The sequence below is a fragment of the Saccoglossus kowalevskii genome, chromosome 11 (assembly GCF_978046115.1).
Source record: "Saccoglossus kowalevskii chromosome 11, keSacKowa6.1, whole genome shotgun sequence".
Taxonomy (NCBI): Eukaryota; Metazoa; Hemichordata; class Enteropneusta; family Harrimaniidae; genus Saccoglossus; species Saccoglossus kowalevskii.
The window spans coordinates 17,614,796-17,635,225 of record NC_140651.1 but is presented as its reverse complement, the minus strand read 5'-3'; the positions used below and the strand labels follow the sequence as shown (position 1 = coordinate 17,635,225).

The window sequence follows — 20,430 nt, the reverse complement described above, 5'->3', positions numbered from 1 at the left end:
AATCAACCACTGACCACTGGTCAGCAAAACACAAAGTTCCAGCATACATCTTCAAATTCGTGTGAGCTGTATTACTTGCGGTACTACTTGGAAGTTTCTAAGGAAGTGTTATGTCCTAAGTCTTATTCAATGTTTATGTGGATAAACTATATATCCAACCTAACAATATCATGTTATGGTGCCCTAATAGGCCAACTGTAATTAATAAACTTAGTTGTGTGTATGACTTGTGTGTGGTTGCGCCCTCTATTAAGGGTCTCTATGCTACCCATCATGCCATTGAATACAATCTAACCACAACAAAATATATGCACTTTCCCGGTTGTCATTACCTCCAGTTACTACATCAGATTTATTGAGAACTTTACTTATCTTGGTCATTGGTTGACTTTAATTATAATAGTGACGTCATCTACCAGAGTAGGTCGTTCTACATTAGAGCTAACACATGCAGTTCCAGTGTGAAATGTATATTATTCAAAACTTTTGTTTAAATTTTTACTGTTGCTTTTACTGTTTTTACTTAAGTATCTGTTAAAAATCCTTTGCAAATCTAGTCAAAACACTTATCTAAAAACAGTGAAGGTAAAAAAAAAACATTATTCGTTATATGTGTATACGCAGACTCCCTGTACTTAGTGTTGACAGACAATCAGTGTTAGCACACTGAATTTGAATAATTTCGTAATTCTGTCCAAAGTGCTTCACAAAGGCTATATTAAGGTATAACATTTGTAACCTTCTCAAAAGATTTTAAAATCAAACTCAATTCTGCAATACAATCATAGATCCCTTTGTTCATTTTCTCGCATATTGGTAATTGTTTCCAAGTTATTCATGTTAAATGGGTTCTACATGTGGCGACTTGAAAATATAATATATTCTTTTATGCACAATATATGTAGTATTATTAACTACAGTTTTACTATACGCAAAAAGCAATGAGTTGCATAAATGCATTATGAAAACAGATTTAAAAGTTGTATTTACATATTTCTTGTAATATTTGAAGATATCAGAATTGCATATTATGTTCCTCTAAATTACAACCTTTCTGAAACTCTACATATATTCTGTCGAAAATTTTACATGCTAAATCAAATCGGTTGTTGATCTATTGTCTAAAGTTTATCTTAGTAGAGTACCTGAGTTACAGGATATAGTGTTATGCAATTTGATTTATGCGATAGCATATACGCTGCTATGCCCAAGGTGTGCGCCTCTGGGGCAGAATGTTCTAGCCAATGATTGTAGTATTTGGTTTTGATGCTTTCAATGAGCTTGATGCCCTGTGGGATCCACATTTCAGTGGATATGTTTGCTTTTTGACAGCAACAGTAAATTACGGAAGGAGTATCAGTAATGATGCTTTCCAGGAGCTTTGATGCCCTGTGGGATCCACATTTCAGTGGATATGCGGATAACCAGGAAGTAGTGAGGATTTTATGTAACAGTAAATACTTTGAAGGTGTTTTTTCATACACCGTGTGTTTTTTTATACTGGCACGTCCTCAATTGGCTATGGCAGGTATACTGACCAAGAAGGTAAGTGGTCTCTATAAGGACACGTTGGAAGTTCAACCTGGAAGGAACTCGTTGCAGTTCACCGTATGTTATTATGAAACAGTAAAAGTTTTGAAGGCTTAAAACGTGCAATTGTGCACAAATAACAAGATCGTGTCGAAGATTGCGAGAGTCGAAAGTAGAGTGCCTGAGTTACGGGATATAGTGTTATGCAATTTGATTTATGCGATAGCATATACGCTGGTATGCCCAAGGTGTGCGCCCCTGGGGCAGAATGTTCTAGCCGATGGGCTTAGTAAACATGTTGTTTACAACGATTGTAGTATTCAGTTTTGATGCCTTCCAGGAGCTTGATGCCCTGTGGGATCCACATTTCAGTGGATATGTTTGCTTTTTGACAGCAACAGTAAATTACGGAAGGAGTATCAGTAATGATGCTGTCCAGGAGCTTGATCCTCTGTGAGTTCTACATTTCAGTGGATGGGGTTGATTTTGACAGCAACAGTCAACGACGACAAGATCATCCATATGTATGCTTTTCCAGAAGCTTAAAGCTATATGAGATCTACATTTCAGTGAATGGGGTCGCGTTTGACAGCAACAGTAAATTACGACTGGAGCATCAGTAGTGATGCTGCCCAGAAGCTGGATGCTCCGAGATCTACATTTCAGGGGGTAAGGATGCTTTTGACAGCATTAGTACATTATGCGAGGTTCAATCCTAGCTGAAAATGTCCCAATACTGAGACAATTGATGTTCTTTCCCAAAGTTGGGATGGGAAACAAGCACTCAAAAATGGCTTTACAAAATTAATGAACAAGGTATGTGCGAAGTTGAGATGAGACCAAGCTCGTGGCACATTATTCATTCCCATGTGGCAGTCGGCCTCTTTCGGACAGTGATATGCCCGGCTGACAATATATATGCAATTAAAGTGGAACGAATGGTAAGATTAATACTTGTATGCCACAATGGCGTATTTAATGAAACTTTCAATTTCTATCTGGTGGCGTTACACATTTGTTTTGTTTAAACGTTTTGGCATGAGAAGCCATGATGTAAGAGTTATTAACAGAGTGTTTTTTTGTTTCAGGTCTGAGCCTGGACGACGTCCTATTCGGCTGACGAAGTATTACTTTGTGAATCGCGCAGCGAAAATACTACGGTAACAATCAAGAACTTCGCGTATATCAATAATGGAAACACTATTATCGGCAAGGAAGGGTCACTTTTGTATTTTTTTTTCTTATTTGTTTGAATGTTTGCTTAGTCTCCAACAGTCATGTTTACACAATTACCTATTACAGCTGGTTACGGTTATCCAACCATCCATCTTTTCACTGATAGTCTATCCCAGCATATTTGTTGTTGAATTCAGAGAAGCCTCTGTATCTGCAGAAATATTTTGAAGTCGCTTTGTATGAAATACTCATTATGTCACGGTACAGTTTTGTTAATTTGAAGAGTTTTTATTTTGCTATGTTATTTACGAAAACCACAAGTCATTTTTTATTTTCTCAGTTAAAGCTGAGCAGTGCAAACAGGGTAATACAGTCGTTATTTCTAGACTCGATTGAGTTTGTGTGCCGTTATGTTACACCAGAGCGAAGGAGACGATTGTCAAACGTCTCGGGCAGTGCATGGTGATGATGCTTTAGATTTGGCATTCATTCTTTGCGGGCGGGAGGTGCAACTGCCGCATCTAATGCACGTTTACGGCCAGGGCCAATCAGATACCGCCAAGATGGCGACGCTGTTGACTCTCTGGCTTGTCATTTGTCAATTTCGCAAACTTTGTAGGCGTACGTACGGGCCCGTTCTTTTTTTTTAATCTACGTGGCCGAACCTGGCATGAACCTTACCTTATGTAAGTGTGTGTTGTACATTGTCGGATGTGACGAGTCTAGTAAAGACATATTGTTAACCGCGTTTCGCAGTATAGCGGGTAACTATTGTCTGTGCGAGATGGCAAACAGACGGGTATGGTATGTGGGGTCATGTGACGAGGGGTATTTAAGTGGAGGACAGAAGGTTGAATGTCAATCTAGGCCAGTCTCGCTACAGTGCAGTTTTCAACTTGTTGTTTTGTAAGTTTGTTGTATAATACAGGGCGACACCCGCCACCTTCCCCTGGGCACGATCGACAGTGCGACGGGTACAGGTTTCCAGGTATTTTTTCCTCAAAGGGTTTTTTATTCCTGGTTTTTCCTGGGCGGTCGGCGTGCCAGTAACGGGGGTTACTATTTTGTCGATGTTTTTTGTCAGTTATTTTAAATGTTTCTTTAACCGAGTAATGTTGATTTCGAGCATCAATAATCGATCTTTTTTGCAGTTCATGTAAGTTATTTTTTCTCTCATTTAGTTTATTTCAATTTGAACACTACATGCAATGTAATGGCAGCCGTTTTTAGTCGGCTTTATTAGTATGTTTTGTTAAATAAATGGTTCGCCGGACCGACTGCACATACGTGGCCGAACCTGGCATGAACCTTACCTTATGTAAGTGTGTGTTGTATATTGTCGGATGTGACGAGTCTAGTAAAGACCTCAGAACCTCAGAACCCAGAACCTCAGAACTCAGAACCTGGAGTGCGCCCTCAGACGAAGAAATTGGGGTTAATGAATAAATTAGTTTTTTTTATTATATTTTGTTGTTCTTGTTGTTTTGATATTTAATTAAGTATTTTGATCACAGCAAAAAATTAAAGGTATCTGTGGAAACATGCAACAATTTGGTTGACTCGTCTTGTCAGACATCGAATCTCAGTGCGCCCTCAAACGATAAAAGCTTTTCTTAGAACTGCGATTGCGCAGATTCCTTGAACATTTGAGATGACGATGTCATAATGTCAGAAATGTAACAAAATCGGTATGAGGGCATCATAACGATGATAGAGGGCCCTGCAGATTAGCCAAGACTGTCAAAAAATCGTAGAAATGTAAAAAAATCAGTATGAAGGCACCATAACGATGATAGAGGGCCCTGCAGATTAGCCAAGACTGTCAAAAAATCTTAGAAATGTAAAAAAAATCAGTATGAATACACCATAACGATGATAGAGGGCCCTGCAGATTAGCCAAGACTGTCAAAAAATCTTAGAAATGTAAAAAAAAATCAGTATGAAGGCACCATAACGATGATAGAGGGCCCTGCAGATTAGCCAAGACTGTCAAAAAATCTTAGAAATGTAAAAAAAAATCAGTATGAAGGCACCATAACGATGATAGAGGGCGCTGCAGATTAGCCAAGACTGTCAAAAAATCTTAGAAATGTAAAAACAATCAGTATGAAGGCACCATAACGATGATAGAGGGCCCTGCAGATTAGCCAAGACTGTCAAAAAATCGTAGAAATGTAAAAAAAAAAACAGTATGAAGGCACCATAACGATGATAGAGGGCCCTGCAGATTAGCCAAGACTGTCAAAAAATCGTAGAAATGTAAAAAAAATTAGTATGAGGGCACCATAACGATGATAGAGGGCCCTGCAGACTGTCAAAAAATCTTAGAAATGTAAAAAAAATCAGTATGAAGGCACCATAACGATGATAGAGGGCGCTGCAGATTAGCCAAGACTGTCAAAAAATCTTAGAAATGTAAAAAAAAATCAGTATGAAGGCACCATAACGATGATAGAGGGCCCTGCAGATTAGCCAAGACTGTCAAAAAATCGTAGAAATGTAAAAAAAATTAGTATGAGGGCACCATAACGATGATAGAGGGCCCTGCAGACTGTCAAAAAATCGTAGAAATGTAAAAAAAATCAGTATGAAGGCACCATAACGATGATAGAGGGCGCTGCAGATTAGCCAAGACTGTCAAAAAATCTTAGAAATGTAAAAAAAAATCAGTATGAAGGCACCATAACGATGATAGAGGGCGCTGCAGATTAGCCAAGACTGTCAAAAAATTCTCAATTTTTTTTTAAATTCTGTCACCATTCTAACACTATCCTATTGAAGCAGATTGATCGAAGCAAAAGTATATCATTCATATTTTATTGAAATAACTTCAGGTAAACAGAAAAACAGCCATGAACATGATAAAAATCCGTGGAATTAATAAGCAAATTATTTTAAAAATGATTGATCCAAAAAATTATCAGGTCTGTGAAAAAACTCGCACATCTCAATCAAATATCATTGAAATCTAACATTGAACTACAAGATGTAAATGATTTTGTAGCTAATTAATATGCAAATTAGCTAATTAAGTGCCGTAGTTTGGTCTAAAAATATTATATCTAAGTTTATAGTTCAGAATGTTTTCTTTTCCCCTAAAAAACAAGAGCTAAATCATAAACCTTAATTTCTTTGTTTGAGGGCGCACTCTGAGTTCTGAGTTCTGAGAAGTCAACTCTACCGTCGCCTTGATATCGGCTATGTTTACTCTCCGTCGATGTGCGAGTCTGTATGCTGGCTTGGTGTATCATTCTAGGCGCCAATGCTCTACAGCCATGTCTGCAAGTGATTTGAAATCCAAACTACAAAATGTCTGCGATGAGTATTGCCATGCCTGGAAAACCTCCGATACAAAATGGCTGGATTATATGACACCTGATATCCAATATATGCCTCCTGGCAGTGAGACCGTGACAGGAAAGGAAGGTAGGTCAAAGGTCGAGTTAATAAATAGACACAAATAGTATTAGTTTTATTTGTAGGAAAAGGTCATTTTTATAGAGGTACATTTTATCTTCACAGCACTACACTACACTACACTACACTACACTACACTACAGACTTCATTCATTACACGTATCGGGACGAAGCCAGTAAATGGGGTGTAGTTTGCGATGCCAAATGTACTTTGGTTTAAGTGATATGTATATATGTCATAGGTGAGATATGTGGATAAACTAGGGGATAGACATCGACCACGTGCTTATATGTAAATTAGAGCTTACCAGTCGCCATTTTCATTGGGCTCATGAGCTGTACTGAGCTGTACTGACAATCATGGTTTAAATATATGTTCGTGATTCACTAGGATTTTTGCAATGCTGTCTAAATATATGGCTGTACCTCTATATGATCATTCAACTGTGACTCCCGAATGTAAATATAGAAAATATAGCAAAATCTCATTACTGACCCTAAGGTAACGGATTTATTATTAACAGGGGCAGTAATTTACATTTCTTTACAAAATCATTATTGTCAATTCCTGACCCAAAAAACTAATCACAGAAGAACAGCGCTTTATCAAACGGAACTGACGTATTTATGCCATATATTGTATCATATTTCTGTGATAAAGCTATTCAAGTATTGTCGATATCTCATTAATAAAAAAACATAGCTTGTTCACGTGATTTGACAACAGATTTTTAAAAATCGTTCGTAAAAAATTAAAATACACGATAATAAATATTAATGGTCCTGTAGTTTTGGATATAAACCAAATGTCTTTAGTTCTCAACTAAGTTCCAACTCTCTCAAACTCAAAGCCATAATAACTGATAGAATTAACTCGCAATTTAGTAAAAAAATCAAATTGTATTGTATGACTCGGAAATAAACATTTACTTCAATAGGGTGAACTATCAGTGAACCATGTTGTAAGAACGTCGATAATATATGCAAATTATATGCCATCCGCATCGAGCTAACTAGTATTGGACACTCATTCACAAAAACAATTGACGTTTAAAATCCGTGAAACGGATACCAAGAATTAACTCTATACCAGTAATATTTACTATCGTTTCAGTCATTCTTTGAACGATTATGTTTAACTAAATATTGCTACACTACAGCAAGTTATTATCAACATTGTCGGTAAATGTACAGCAATTGCTTCCAATGTTATTGAAGTTTTGAAATACCCGGACTGTTTCGCGAGTAAAGAAAGTATAATTGCTGTAAATTAAATTAAATTAAAATTTCAACCAACCAACAATCAATTATATAAAAACGATCATCAAACTAAAAATTAACAACTCTATAACAAAATTTGCATGAGAAAAAACACCCTCAAAGTCATCTTGTCCGTCTCTGACTGCAGTGGCAGCCACCGCTAAATTAAGAAGACATACATTTTGAATGTAAGACTGGTTTGCTGAAAATGTGTTCATGTTTCGGCATTGCTGTGGACCGCCAGTATCATGTTCAATATCACCAGTTGAGGTGAAATTTTTGCATATATTATAGATTTCGTCACACCAACCCTTTTCGCTATGTCAGCAAAAGATATTCCTTCTAAATACAGCTCAACTATCTTTTCGCGAATCGCAGGTGGAGTCGGAAATCCCTGTTTACTCCGCAACATGATGACTGTGAATGTGACAGTCACAGTCAACGAGTGCGTGATTGGAAAGTGGAGCGACGACTTGAAGTCTGGGTGCGTCGCAAATGTATCAAAACAAACTTTATCGTAGCAAAACAACTTCAACAACATTGGAAGCAATTGCTGTACATTTACCGACAATGTTGATAATAACTTGCTGTAGTGTAGCAATATTTAGTTAAACATAATCGTTCAAAGAATGACTGAAACGATAGTAACTCATGTGGTGGCGTTTTATTATTGATCACCGATGCTCGGGACGAATATGCATTTCTAGACTCGTTTAATATATATGCCCTTCATAAGATTATGTGTGTTCTCAGTGGATGTGAGTTAGCTCCATATACTAGTGTATTTAGAAATGAGGAATTTATTGGCAAACACTGTATTAAATACTACGAAAATATTTGTTCATGCAAACATTACTATACAGTAAAACTTGACTGTTCTCTAGTTAATCGTGTCATGGCACGCGAAATAAAGATCATAATAGAACGCGTGCAATACCAATTGAACAATATGTTGCCATGCATGGAATCCCTCCTTGAAAGTCACCGATTACATAATACTCTTTCATATAAATTGCGCCCTCTACCGACAAAACCTTCTGTGAGTCAAAATTACGTAGATGAATGAAATACCCTTCAAATCGACAACTTTGTTAGGCTGTGTAGTCGTTCGATATTAAAGCGGGGGAGTCACCTGCGCATTCGTCAGATGGCCATAGCTTGTCATTGTTTATAAACAATCATCTACCCATGAGCCTTTGCGTTTTAACGTGTGTTGTTATCGTCGCCTGGGACTCAATTCCCGCGCGTGCGCAGGTGACGACCCTCCCGCTTTAAGAATATCTCTCATAAATAGTACTTATGTTTGTATTTATGACTAGAATGTGTGATGTATAAGAAAGATCGATTAACTATTAACTTGCTATTGATTTGATTTTTCCAGGAGTAAGGATTCTGACCAAGGATTTTCGAAAGGCATATCGTGAACTGAATCTTGTCGTCACCGAAGCAAGTCCTATTACTGAACGTGATACTGTTTACTCGTGTGGAACGGTGCTTCTTCACAAAATCGATGGATCAGGTATAGATGTTGGTAAAAGTATCACGATTTGGAAGAAAGATGGCGATACATACTTAATGCATCGCATAATCCGGAATCAGGATTCAAATTAAGGCAATGGTTCATTCCAGTATAATATGGTTATGTCTAGACTAAATTGTTTCGTAAAGATAGTCGACACGACGTATGACGGAGTTGAATTCTTCTCCTTTTCTGACACGTGTTTATTAGTCCCCGTTCGAACGCAGTCCGAAAACGGGGACTTATGTTTTGCCCTGTGTGCGTCCGTCCGTCCGTCCGTGCGTCCGTGCGTCCGTGATCACCTGTATCTCGAACATGCATGGACCGATTAAGTTCAAACTTCACTCATACATCACACATTATATGGGACATATGCACATGCATTTTTTCATGATCCGATTAACGATAGCCGAATAGCGGCCATTTTAAGGCCGAAAATGCATCAAAATCGCACATTTTCACCATTCCGGACCCGGATCTCAGTTATGCATGGACGGATTTTGTTCAAATTTGGTACATACATTAAACATAATAGGACCTTGATGCACGTCATTTTTTTTTTGGATTGGGTTCGAAATGGCCGACTGGCGGCCATTTTGTTTTAAAGAATTCAGTTCTGGATCCGTATCTGAGACATGCTTGGATTGATCGAGTTCAAACTTCACACACATAAGGTACATCATGTCACAAATATGTATGTGCATTTGTTTCATGATCTCATTAACGATAGCCAAATGGGGGCCGCTTTAAGGCCGAAAATGCATTGAAATCGCACATTTTCACCATTCCGGACCCGGATCTCAGTTATGCATGGACGGATTTCATTCAAATTTGGTACATACATTAAACATAATAGAACCTTGATGCACGTCATTTTTTTTTCGGATCAAGTTCGAAATAGCCGACTGGCGGCCATTTTGTTTTAAAGAATTCAGTTCTGGATCCGTATCCGAGACATGTCTGGATTGATCACGTTCAAACTTCACACACACAAGGTACATCATGTCACAAATATGTATGTGCATTTGTTTCATGATCTCATTAACGATAGCCAAATGGGGGCCGCTTTAAGGCCGAAAATGCATTGAAATCGCACATTTTCACCATTCCGGACCCGTATCTCAGTTATGCATGGATGGATTTTGTTCAAATTTGGTACATACATTAAACATAATATGACCTTGATGCACGTCTTTTTTTTTCGGATCAAGTTCGAAATGGCCGACTGGCGGCCATTTTGTTAAAGAATTCAGTTCTGGATCCGTATCCAAGACATGTCTGGATTGATCAAGTTCAAACTTCACACACACATGGTACATCATGTCACAAATAGATATGTGCATTTGTTTCATGATCGGCTTAACAATAGCGGAATGATGGCCATTTTAAGGCCGAAAATGCATCAAAATCACGTATTTTCACAATTCCAGAACCGGATCTCAGTCATGCATGGATGGATTTTGTTCAGATTTAGCACAATGTGTTGTACATATGCAGGTGCATTTCGGTCATGATCTGCTTTGAATGTATATGTCACTCAAATATGAACGGAACGGGGACGTGTCATTGACAATGACTTGTTTTTAGACATAATGGCATAATAGTAACCCCTAGTTTCATGGTGACTATGTAACAATTTCAAATGAATTGGGTACAGTGTTTTTATCATTTATAATAAGTATGACGTCATTGATTTGTCAATATTTTAAATAAGCAAACTGGCATGCGCCTCTAGGGAGTATCTATAATGTACATGTGAATAGTAACAAAACCATGCTTAGAGTATATAAGCATGCTGTAGGGCATGTCGTTAAGCATGTAGAGCACGAACTATTTAAATGAGGTAAGCATGTGCATGGTTGCGGAATAGCCATGCACCATTTATATGCACATTTATAGAACATCTGTCTCTCACTTATATAAAGTATCCTAAATTGACTTGATTTTCAGAGCACTTTGCATTGCCTCAATCGTAATGCCTTTTCAAATATAATTTTTCTTCACATTTTCATTCACTGACAGTCCAGTGAAGAGTTTTAACCATGAATCAGCCAATCAATTTTCACAGTTGGTAAAACATGTCAAGCTATCGTTGTCACACGTTATTAGGTTGAGCATATACCATGTGATGGAACAAATACGATGTGGAACTTCATTTGAAGTGTGCATCAAAAATTGGCATCGCCTATTCACTGATTGGTCCGATATTTCGAGATAACTAATCATTTAGTATTGTCAGTAAAAATAACTATTTAAAATATACAGTTATCACAGTGGTGAAAAACATCAACCCAGAAGAACTGACCTGACTCAATTCTGTAATATTTTAATTTCTGACTCCGCTCATCTGCTCCGTGTATATGCAGGCGAGCGTCGTAAAATTTCTTGCTGACCAACAGGGATTGTGTAAGCACAATGCCTGACAAAATTCCGATGTGGTTGCCGACAATGCGTGTACGCAGGCGTGAGTTTGATTTTTGTTATTGTTTTATCAAAGTTATAGGAAGGCACTAATTCGTCGGTGAGTGGAGATTACTCGTTAAGCATTGTTTGGCAATTCTGATTTCATCCAATTATTGCATATAACCCACTCTTCGCTCTTAGCGAATAACGCTTTCTAGTATTCATTTATTAAAGCATTTGTTTCGATGTGAATTATTGTTTTCATTGCTAGATACATTTTTCTTTTTGTACAGTGTCTGTTGTGGTGACAGTAGCAGAGCTGAAGACATACTGTGAATGTCTTTCAATTCAGCGTACTATTTTAGCAAATTTAGGTAATCCGTAATTTCGCATTCATGTATTGACGTCACAGTACAATGATCTATGTTACTGTCGAATCTTGTAAATAGATGGAGCTCCAAAATATGGAACTACACTATTCTACACTATTGGTGTAACATTTCCTCCCCTCTTTAAAAGTGACGATTTGGGTGATAAACCCAGAATGTTTAGCCCAAAACACAAACATGAAAAGTCTGTAAACACTGCACTATTAAACGTCATACACAAAAACTTACCTTATTGATGTTTATATTTAGTAATAAATATCTACTTGATTATGTGTTTTGTTTATTACATGTTATAATTACTGTGCAATTGTGCTTGGTTGCGAAACGCATCATTCGAAATATTTTTCATAAACAACGTATTTCGGGTGCAAGCTCCTTTTAATACTTAGATTGTATTTTGCGTTGCAAAAAAATGCGTGTCTAGTATAATCACTTTTAAAAATGTTCTGGTAATAAACACTTTTCAAAACGTGGTTACATAATGTGTTTTATGCTAAAACATCCCCGAAATGTCGCAATAAAAAAAAATGACTTACAAGTGTTTTCATTATATACACTTAATTAAATAAGCAGATTATATACACATTAAGTGGGGTCAATTCTTATTAACATTTTAAATGTTTAAATGTTTATTTTTTATTTAAAAACAAAAGTGATTTTAAAGTGGGAAAATAAATGTGTCAAATTAAAAAAAAAAATACAGTGTATAAGAACCCCGAGAAAGTCGTATAGCTGGAAGTACTTACATCACGCGGACACGATCTTTTCATTTAATTGCTAATTTAAAGCTCTTTATGTAGGGTTTGAATTCGTTTCATAATGTATCTATGAGTGTATCTTTATCAACCAATTCATTATACATATTTGGTACATTATTTTTATGAGTTTTACAGGTTTGTCTATAATGTATATATACAAATTATCATGCATTCAAAATAAAAACAAATCACCAAAAAAAAAAAAAATAACAAAACCCGCCTACCTGTCTTGAGAAATGTACTATACGGGCTGTTCAATCTAATGAGTATTCGCCCTTGTTTTCTGCTGACGGACCAATATGCAGAGTGGTACAGTTGAGACTCAAACAATTGAGAGGTGCGTTTTTATGAGTAAAAAGCAGTCTCGATCTTATTTTTTAAATACAAAAACAATTTATACTATTCCATGTACAATAGAATATAATGTATGCTAAATTTATATCATTGTGAATTTTTATGAGAGAATGAAATTTAGGTAAAATGGAAGTAAAAAGTTTCGTAATAGTTTGACATTTACAATATTGATCTTAACAGCACACACGTACGTAGGTCTTAAAAAGGTTCTTTTGGAAAAGGATATTCGAACAATTCAAAGTCCAATTTATATAATTCATATAGTTTGATTAGATCATCTGGTGGGATTTGTGCGAAGTATTTTAAATATTTTCATCAGAACTGTCAGTTGCATGAGTACTGAACTCAGGGAAGGATAAACTAGTAACGCCAATTGAACGAAGAAGATAATTTGATTCTTCTACAATATTTTCAAAGTGACCAATGAAATCGTAAGAACTGTGCAAATATCTTGAAGAAGGTCTTTACGTGTTCTCTGTATTACGTCCATTTCTCTATTCTGTGTAAACAAAATAACAAATTTTTTTCAGTGAAGTCCACTTTATTAACTAACTGAGTACAACGTGTGATTATCATCGGCGTGTACGTGTGTGTGTGTTATATATAGTAAATGATTACTTCAACTGAATTTCTTTTACACTTTCACGCTATATTACACAGAGCATTTTATAAAAAGCTAAACGTGCACGATTATAACTATAGATCCTAATAGATTACGCCATACACTATACATTTTAACCAGAAACAAAACTGAATATACTTATGAAAGTTGAGAACAGATTCAAGGGGAACGTACCATTGCGCCACCAGTGATGATTTGTGATTTTCTCACCATACTAAAAACGTGTTCCTGTGAAACCTGAACATTTTTTGGCAACTTATACATACCTGCATCCAAACTGGAAAAGTTGTATAATTTATTTTACATAATTGCTTAAATATAATTTATTTATTTGTTTTAATTTATTTATTTATGCTGTGCACTGACCTAGCTAATTATTCCTGTTTAATATATCAGGTTTCAAACATGTACACCCGCAACATAGTTTGTAGTTGTCACTTTAGTCAAGTTTAGGTTAACCTTTACTCGACAACTTTTGTTGGTAATGAAAATCAATAATCACGTGGTACCACGCCATATTCTATGCGTAAGTGATATATTTCTAGAATGACAACAATTACGTGAATAGTATAGTTACCTGTGTATCCCACACTTAGACATACAAATAAAACTAAACATATAAACATGACCAACTTCGACTCTGTCGCACGTACACCATTTCGGAAATAACTGCATTTCATGCCTGTCTATAAATTAAAATATTAAATTTAATTTTAAACTATAAAAGAATATTTTAACAAAATTGATACTGTGTGCTTGCGTTCGAAAACATTACATTCGATTTTTTAAATTATATTATTGGTTAAGAGTAATAGTAAAATTAGGGCTAATTAGCCAAAAAGTTTTAGAAACATGACGAAAAAGTTTTGGTTTTGTGTTGCGTAGCATAGGCTGAAATTACCAATTTGCCGAGCTCTAAACAGCACTTCCGGCCCACCGCAGTGGAATGGAATGGAATTAAGTAATTGTGTTGCTACTAGCCCCGGATCTACGGCGTTGTAAAGGAGTGTGTATTACATTCGAACGCCGACTACCTAGTACTCACTGTTATAGCAAAATGAGGGCGAAAATCCAGGGGTAAGTGGTTAATGTGTCTTTCAAGTATTTTTCCTTGATTTTTCACCACATCCGACATGTGATTAGCAAACTACTGTATGAAGCAGAGAATGTTCGTGCAGCCTATACGTATAGTAGTATAATACATTCCTTTATTTTCACATTTTTCTGTGTAATATATAATTAAAAAGCGCTTATAATTAATAATAATATAATTTGTTACATTTATTTCTTAATCTGGAATGCACTAATCAATTCGCAATACATTATTATAGGGAGTCTCCAACTGAAATTTGTGTTTTATTCTCATTTGTGACAAGCAGTCATCAACAATAATCGTGATGTGCAGCGCAAAACTTTAACTGTTCTTATTACTATGGGAATCTCTTTTTAATTACTTTGTTATCACTGAATTATGTTTGAACTATACACAACTGATGTGTTACTTATCCCTTGTGATGGATGCATGAGAATCCCCTAGTTTTACCCCGAACTTCCAAGCTACCAAATAAATCCCCAAAATATTATTAACCTGAGTCGAGTAACGCGAGCAGCAGACGGAAGATGGTGACATATCCCAATGCCATGCTGTCTCAAACATGACCATTCAAGGATGGGGTGACGAGTATTATTTGGTGTTAACATTTTTTTTTAAAATTCTCACAAGCAGTTTCATATACTGCTAGTAAATTACGGCTTACGGGACAACACACAAAAGGGAATGAAATGTACAAATGAATAAAATACACTAAAACATCAATGTTTTTCGTCAAATAAGAAACTTACCAAAGTAAGCTTCAGTTTATCTCACAATTTAATATACCGCTTCATGAAAATATCCCAATGATGTAATGGACCAGGAACGCTGTAATGACGTAGTGAGACGTATAGAGTAATGAATAACACTCGTCCTGTTTTGGAAAATACATGATGTAGAATGGCATGAATAAGTTACAACCAAACACTAGTCCATGCAAGTAGATACAATATCAATACCATTTCTCACCTACTTACCGATATGCTTCTACGATGTATAAAGTCCGCTATCATGTGTGAACATTGATAATTCCGGTATGAATTGCAGTATTTATAGCCTACAAAGAAGTGATGTAGCATTTGTTCCGATCAATAGGATACAGGTTTCAAAGGTTAAAACAGTTACATTTTTATTGACTATTAAGCTACATATCTAGCACCTGCTATTTTATATGTATTCTAAAAAAAAGCGAATATATTGAATTGTTCAGGTTTCAGTACGAATTCCATTGCTGGGAGAGAAACCCTAGCCACAAATAGTATATGGTTGCATGTTGTTTACTTACACTGTTAGATCAAGTAGTCAGTTTGAACAAACCTCACATCTGCCAACAGTTCCAATCTACACGTGACGGGATATATGTGTAATTGAGCAATTATACTGAAATATTGTGTGGTTATATAAACTGCAGTCAGAAACAATAACTACAAAAATCTAATAATCAAAGCGTATAGTATCCCAACAATTCTTTTCAAACAATATCCAATCTTGCGATTTCTTTCGCAATATAAATACATTACTCATAAAACAATAAAATGAATAAAGTTTCAGTAGTTGAACATGGCTTTGCTTGATGTGTGAAATGTTTGTGTCACTAGAACATTTCATTAATTTTGTCTATGCGGAAACATTTTAGACGCATTTGCACTTTGATTACTGTGTGAATTTTTAGTGTCTCACATATTTTCAGTTTTATTTAGGCGCATTCCTGTACAGCCAATAATATATAACGTATAAAGCCATTAATCTAGAAGAAATATTATCTTGTGATTTGCGATGATGCCTAAGTAATACAAAAATATATATGGAACAAAATAAATGTCAACGGAAATCACTATTGTGTATGTACACTAGGCATATTAAGTACAATTGAGTGTTGGCTTAACATTTGAAACGTTGCGTGATGAATGGACATTCACCGTGCTGTGGGGTTTGCATAAATGTAGCAGTTCACATCTAATGAACCTTGTCAAACATCAAGAAACATAAAAAAGACTTCAAACAAATGCTGTAATTACCGCCACAATTCAGTGAAATAAAATAAGCTAAATAAGTGATTAGATACCAGTTATTTATTAAGACTGAGCAATGTATCACTTGTTCCACTAGAAGTTTAACTGTTGCTACTCAATTACAATGCATGGCAGAATCATGTTGATTAGTATAGGGTGTTAATTGCGATAGCCACATTATAGTCTGGTAGCACACCCCAGAGTTTTGGAATGTTGTCAAAGTAAAATGACATTTATGCAAATTATATGATCACAGTTGTCTGCTGAACCATTTTCCATAGAAGGTCACATTATGTGCCTTTTTTTTTACCCCGAATGACGAAAAATATATGATATAAATAGAAAATATGGCCACAAAATGAACAAATCTAACATAGTTCCGACCGACATACCAAGTATCAAAACAATTGAAGTGGTACTTTTCAAGAAGAAATGAAAAATGGCATTTTTTACCAAAACGAAATGAACAAATCTGACTAATATCTCCATGGTCAAATATTATCAAGTATTAACTACGTTTTGCAAGGTAATGTTATTTGGTAACATCCCTATGTTCATAAGGTCTGATGTTCAGAAATTTCACAATTCACAAAACCTCAGAATTGTGACATATATTCAAATCGTTTAAAAGATATTCTGACACCCTTCTATTCTGTGGTCTGCATACGTATGTACATCTTTTAAATAATAGCATAGTATGATTCAGCCGGATATCGTCTGAAGTAAAAAAAATCATATTACTAATGTAGCATGCTGTGTTCTAAATCAAATACCAATCTCTCTGTAGTTGTTACAAACATTCCTGTATGTATACACAGTACACGAATAAATGGTGACAAAATCCATTGTATATAATTTTGAATCAGTAACAACGTGCATGGTCAAATACATTGCCAACATCGACAACAAAATTCGGGGTGTATATTTTCTGTAACGCATGATTGTGTGTGATGTTTGACGAGAATGGTCATTTCCAGGTAATTTCCATAACTATTTGCCCAAATACATTGCTATCAATGTCGGATGATTAATTTATTATGCTCGTACAGTAAGAACCATGTCGTTCTGACACTACAATCATTGCACATAGAAGTTTATCGTTCGTCCAAGCTGTATACTAAACAATCAAAATCAACGGTTCAAAATGAGTAAAGACATCGTACAAACAATGAGGCTAAAACTCTAGTATGCAAATGTCAACATGTGGTCAGCTTCAAGTGAAACTAAGGGTTACTGGGGTGCAATTATTTAAGAAACAAATCGACATATGTATTGTCAATTGTCATATCGTGCTATACCCGATTGAGTGGTGATTTATTCCTATTTATTCCCCAATCGCAGAAAAGTTAAAAAGCCGTTCCTGGCAAAAAAAAGTTACCCCAAATTTGAGGTCGAATTTCCCGGCAATGAAAAAAGATATCAAGGCTTAGTTGTTATATAACCAGTTTTAACTTATAGTTTGGCCTATTTCCTGCAGGTCATGGGTCACATGAAAATAATATGTTGATCAACTTGGATTGTTGTAGACGATAAAATTATGCATGGAGACACTTTCGAATGCGTTTCTCCACTAATTCTAAGTCGGAAAGTTTGCATTTTTGGCATTCAGTTTTACTTCGCTAACTGCCTAGTTGCTCACCGCGTTAATAAAACAGTTATTGTTCTGTCAATATCAGGAATTGTCGTCTCTGAGTAGCCCCTTGATTTTGGGGTGCAGCAGTTGACACCAGGACTAAAGAAATTGAGAAAATTTATGGTTAAAAAATATACGTTTTTAGCTAAAAAAATAACCTCGGTTTGGTAAGATGGCTTAAAACCTTAAAATGTGGGCACAAAAACACCGGCGCATATCCGTATGCCAATTTAACTACGGAAGTTACCACACCTCCCTTCCCGAGGGAAAGGGTAATGACCTCAACTCTCGGCTTCATCTAATAACAGCCACTTGTGGGCGATAAATGTATATTATAAGACATTTAACTGAACGAATAGTAAGCATGTACTTAATTTCAATCAATTACAGCAAAACAAGCGACGAAACAATTAGTATGCATACAATATTAGAAGCTAATATTAGTTTATAAGTTATTTGAATATTACGAACTATAATACTTTTCGTCTGAACCACAATAGTCAATTATGATACATTATTAATACGAGATCATGTGTTATTATTACGAGATCTAGTGTTACTAATACGAGATCTCACGTTACTCGTCGTTTTTAGCATAGTCACGAAACCTTAGTCTACCCTCGAGCGAAGATTCTTATTTAAATACTTGACTCTCCCACAATGGCTGGTTGGACCCGGATTCTTTCACAGTATCGATTTGGAATTTGGTCTAGGGTCGACTTTCAATAAAAAAAATAATGTTGTTTTTTCTAGAGGTCGGTTATTAGTATTACAAGAGATGAACGACACCCAATGTAATTCGGTCACCAGATAAGCGCCTCGTCGCTGGAGGGCGCTACATATAGGAACAGCGCATGTGTGTGATTAGGACAGTGTAGGAATTTTGTCTTCATGAACTCAAACCGACAATATTTAGAAATTAAAATTATAATAATTTCAGAATAGCCAGTTCTAAACCGGGCATATATCTATGCACTCTCTTACAAGGCAGTATGTATGCCTTCAATAAAAAAAACATCACTGCGCATTTGAATATTCAAATTTATGTTTTATTTTTCAAAATTATTGAATTACAATAGTATTATCAGATCTTCCAATAGTTCCGCCATTACTGTCCATTATCCAATTATGTGATCCAATGAGATCTGTAAAATAAAATTAATCAAAATATAAAAGTTGTGATTTATGAAGATTAACTAACATACACGTCCCATACTTTAATTCTGATCATTCGTAATGTACTTTCAAAAAGAGTAGCACATTTACGTTCGAAATAATGAAATAAGTTACTTAAAATCCATGACCCACCTCGCTGTGTTTTTCATCTTCATCACCAGTCTCGCCAATCTCCCGAATCTCACTCTGCATCAATTCAATGGCTGTTACATCAACTTTTAAAACAAGTTTTGTCTGGCCACTTCCATCTCTGTCATCGGAGAAGACTCTCACTCTCGCACCAAACTCACCATCATCAATCACTCTAGAATTGTCACATAGTTGATACAGTTCCTCCACTGGTACGTACACCCCTCCAATAAGCACAAGGCTGTCTCTACGTGACTTCAGATCACCTTTAGAATCAGAATCATTCTGTCCATCAAGTCCTTTGACATTAACGTCAGCGAACAGTAACACGGTTTCCCTTGCCATCTTTATCTCCTCAATATTGTTTTCTGCGTCAGCCCCGTCTTCTGTTTTCCCTAAAGTTTCAACGTCCATCTTTTCAGACGCCTCTATATATCCTCCTATTTTCTCTTTCTTTTTTCGGATTATATCTATGTTGACTCCGAAAAGCACCTTCAGAAGTTCTGAAACATTGTCACGATTCGTCACCTCTTCAACCTCAGCAGATATACATGTCGTTACACGTGCTTTAGGGAAATCACGGTTGAGATTGAAAGTAAGCTCTTTGTCAGAGTTGTTTTCATGCACAATGTCATCCTCATCCAGGACTCTTCCGTGAACTTTCACAGCAATAAACACATCGGGATCTACCACATCCACTGATTTGTTACTCTTATCTACAATTTCATCGTCTATCTTCTTCTGAGTATCCAAACTGCGTCTGCGCTTGCAGTACAAATAATACAGTGCTCCACCAGCGGCAACCGCCAAAGTAGTTACGAGTACACACGTTGCCTTCCTCATGATGTAGGGAATACGACTGGTCAGGTACTCCAAGTACAAATCACGCTTATTAAAATATATATGAACTGCAAGAATAAACAAATGTATTAATTATATACTTAGACCAGTTAAAGACG

The 20,430-nt window shown here is 36.1% G+C and overlaps 1 protein-coding gene across 1 annotated transcript; it reads right to left on the bottom strand.

Moving 5' to 3' along the window:
• Positions 1-19,193: 19,193 nt before the first annotated feature.
• LOC146736254 (uncharacterized) lies at positions 19,194-19,837 on the bottom strand. Its single transcript, XM_085505459.1, has 2 exons — positions 19,475-19,837; positions 19,194-19,311 (listed from the first exon to the last, which is right to left on the bottom strand). The coding sequence occupies exons 1-2, from the start codon at positions 19,814-19,816 to the stop codon at positions 19,285-19,287; spliced, it is 369 nt and encodes a 122-aa protein (XP_085361585.1). The 5' UTR covers positions 19,817-19,837; the 3' UTR covers positions 19,194-19,284.
• Between the last annotated feature and the right edge of the window lie 593 nt (positions 19,838-20,430).

What these genes read in the sequence shown, in the direction of transcription:
- LOC146736254 (XM_085505459.1), bottom strand. Translation starts at nt 19,816, where the DNA reads ATGGCAAGGGAAACCGTGTTACTGTTCGCTGACGTTAATGTCAAAGGA. An exon ending in AAGATGAAAAACACAGCGAG is followed by an intron (nt 19,312 to 19,474) that starts GTGGGTCATGGA and finishes TTTATTTTACAG; the next exon opens with ATCTCATTGGATCACATAAT.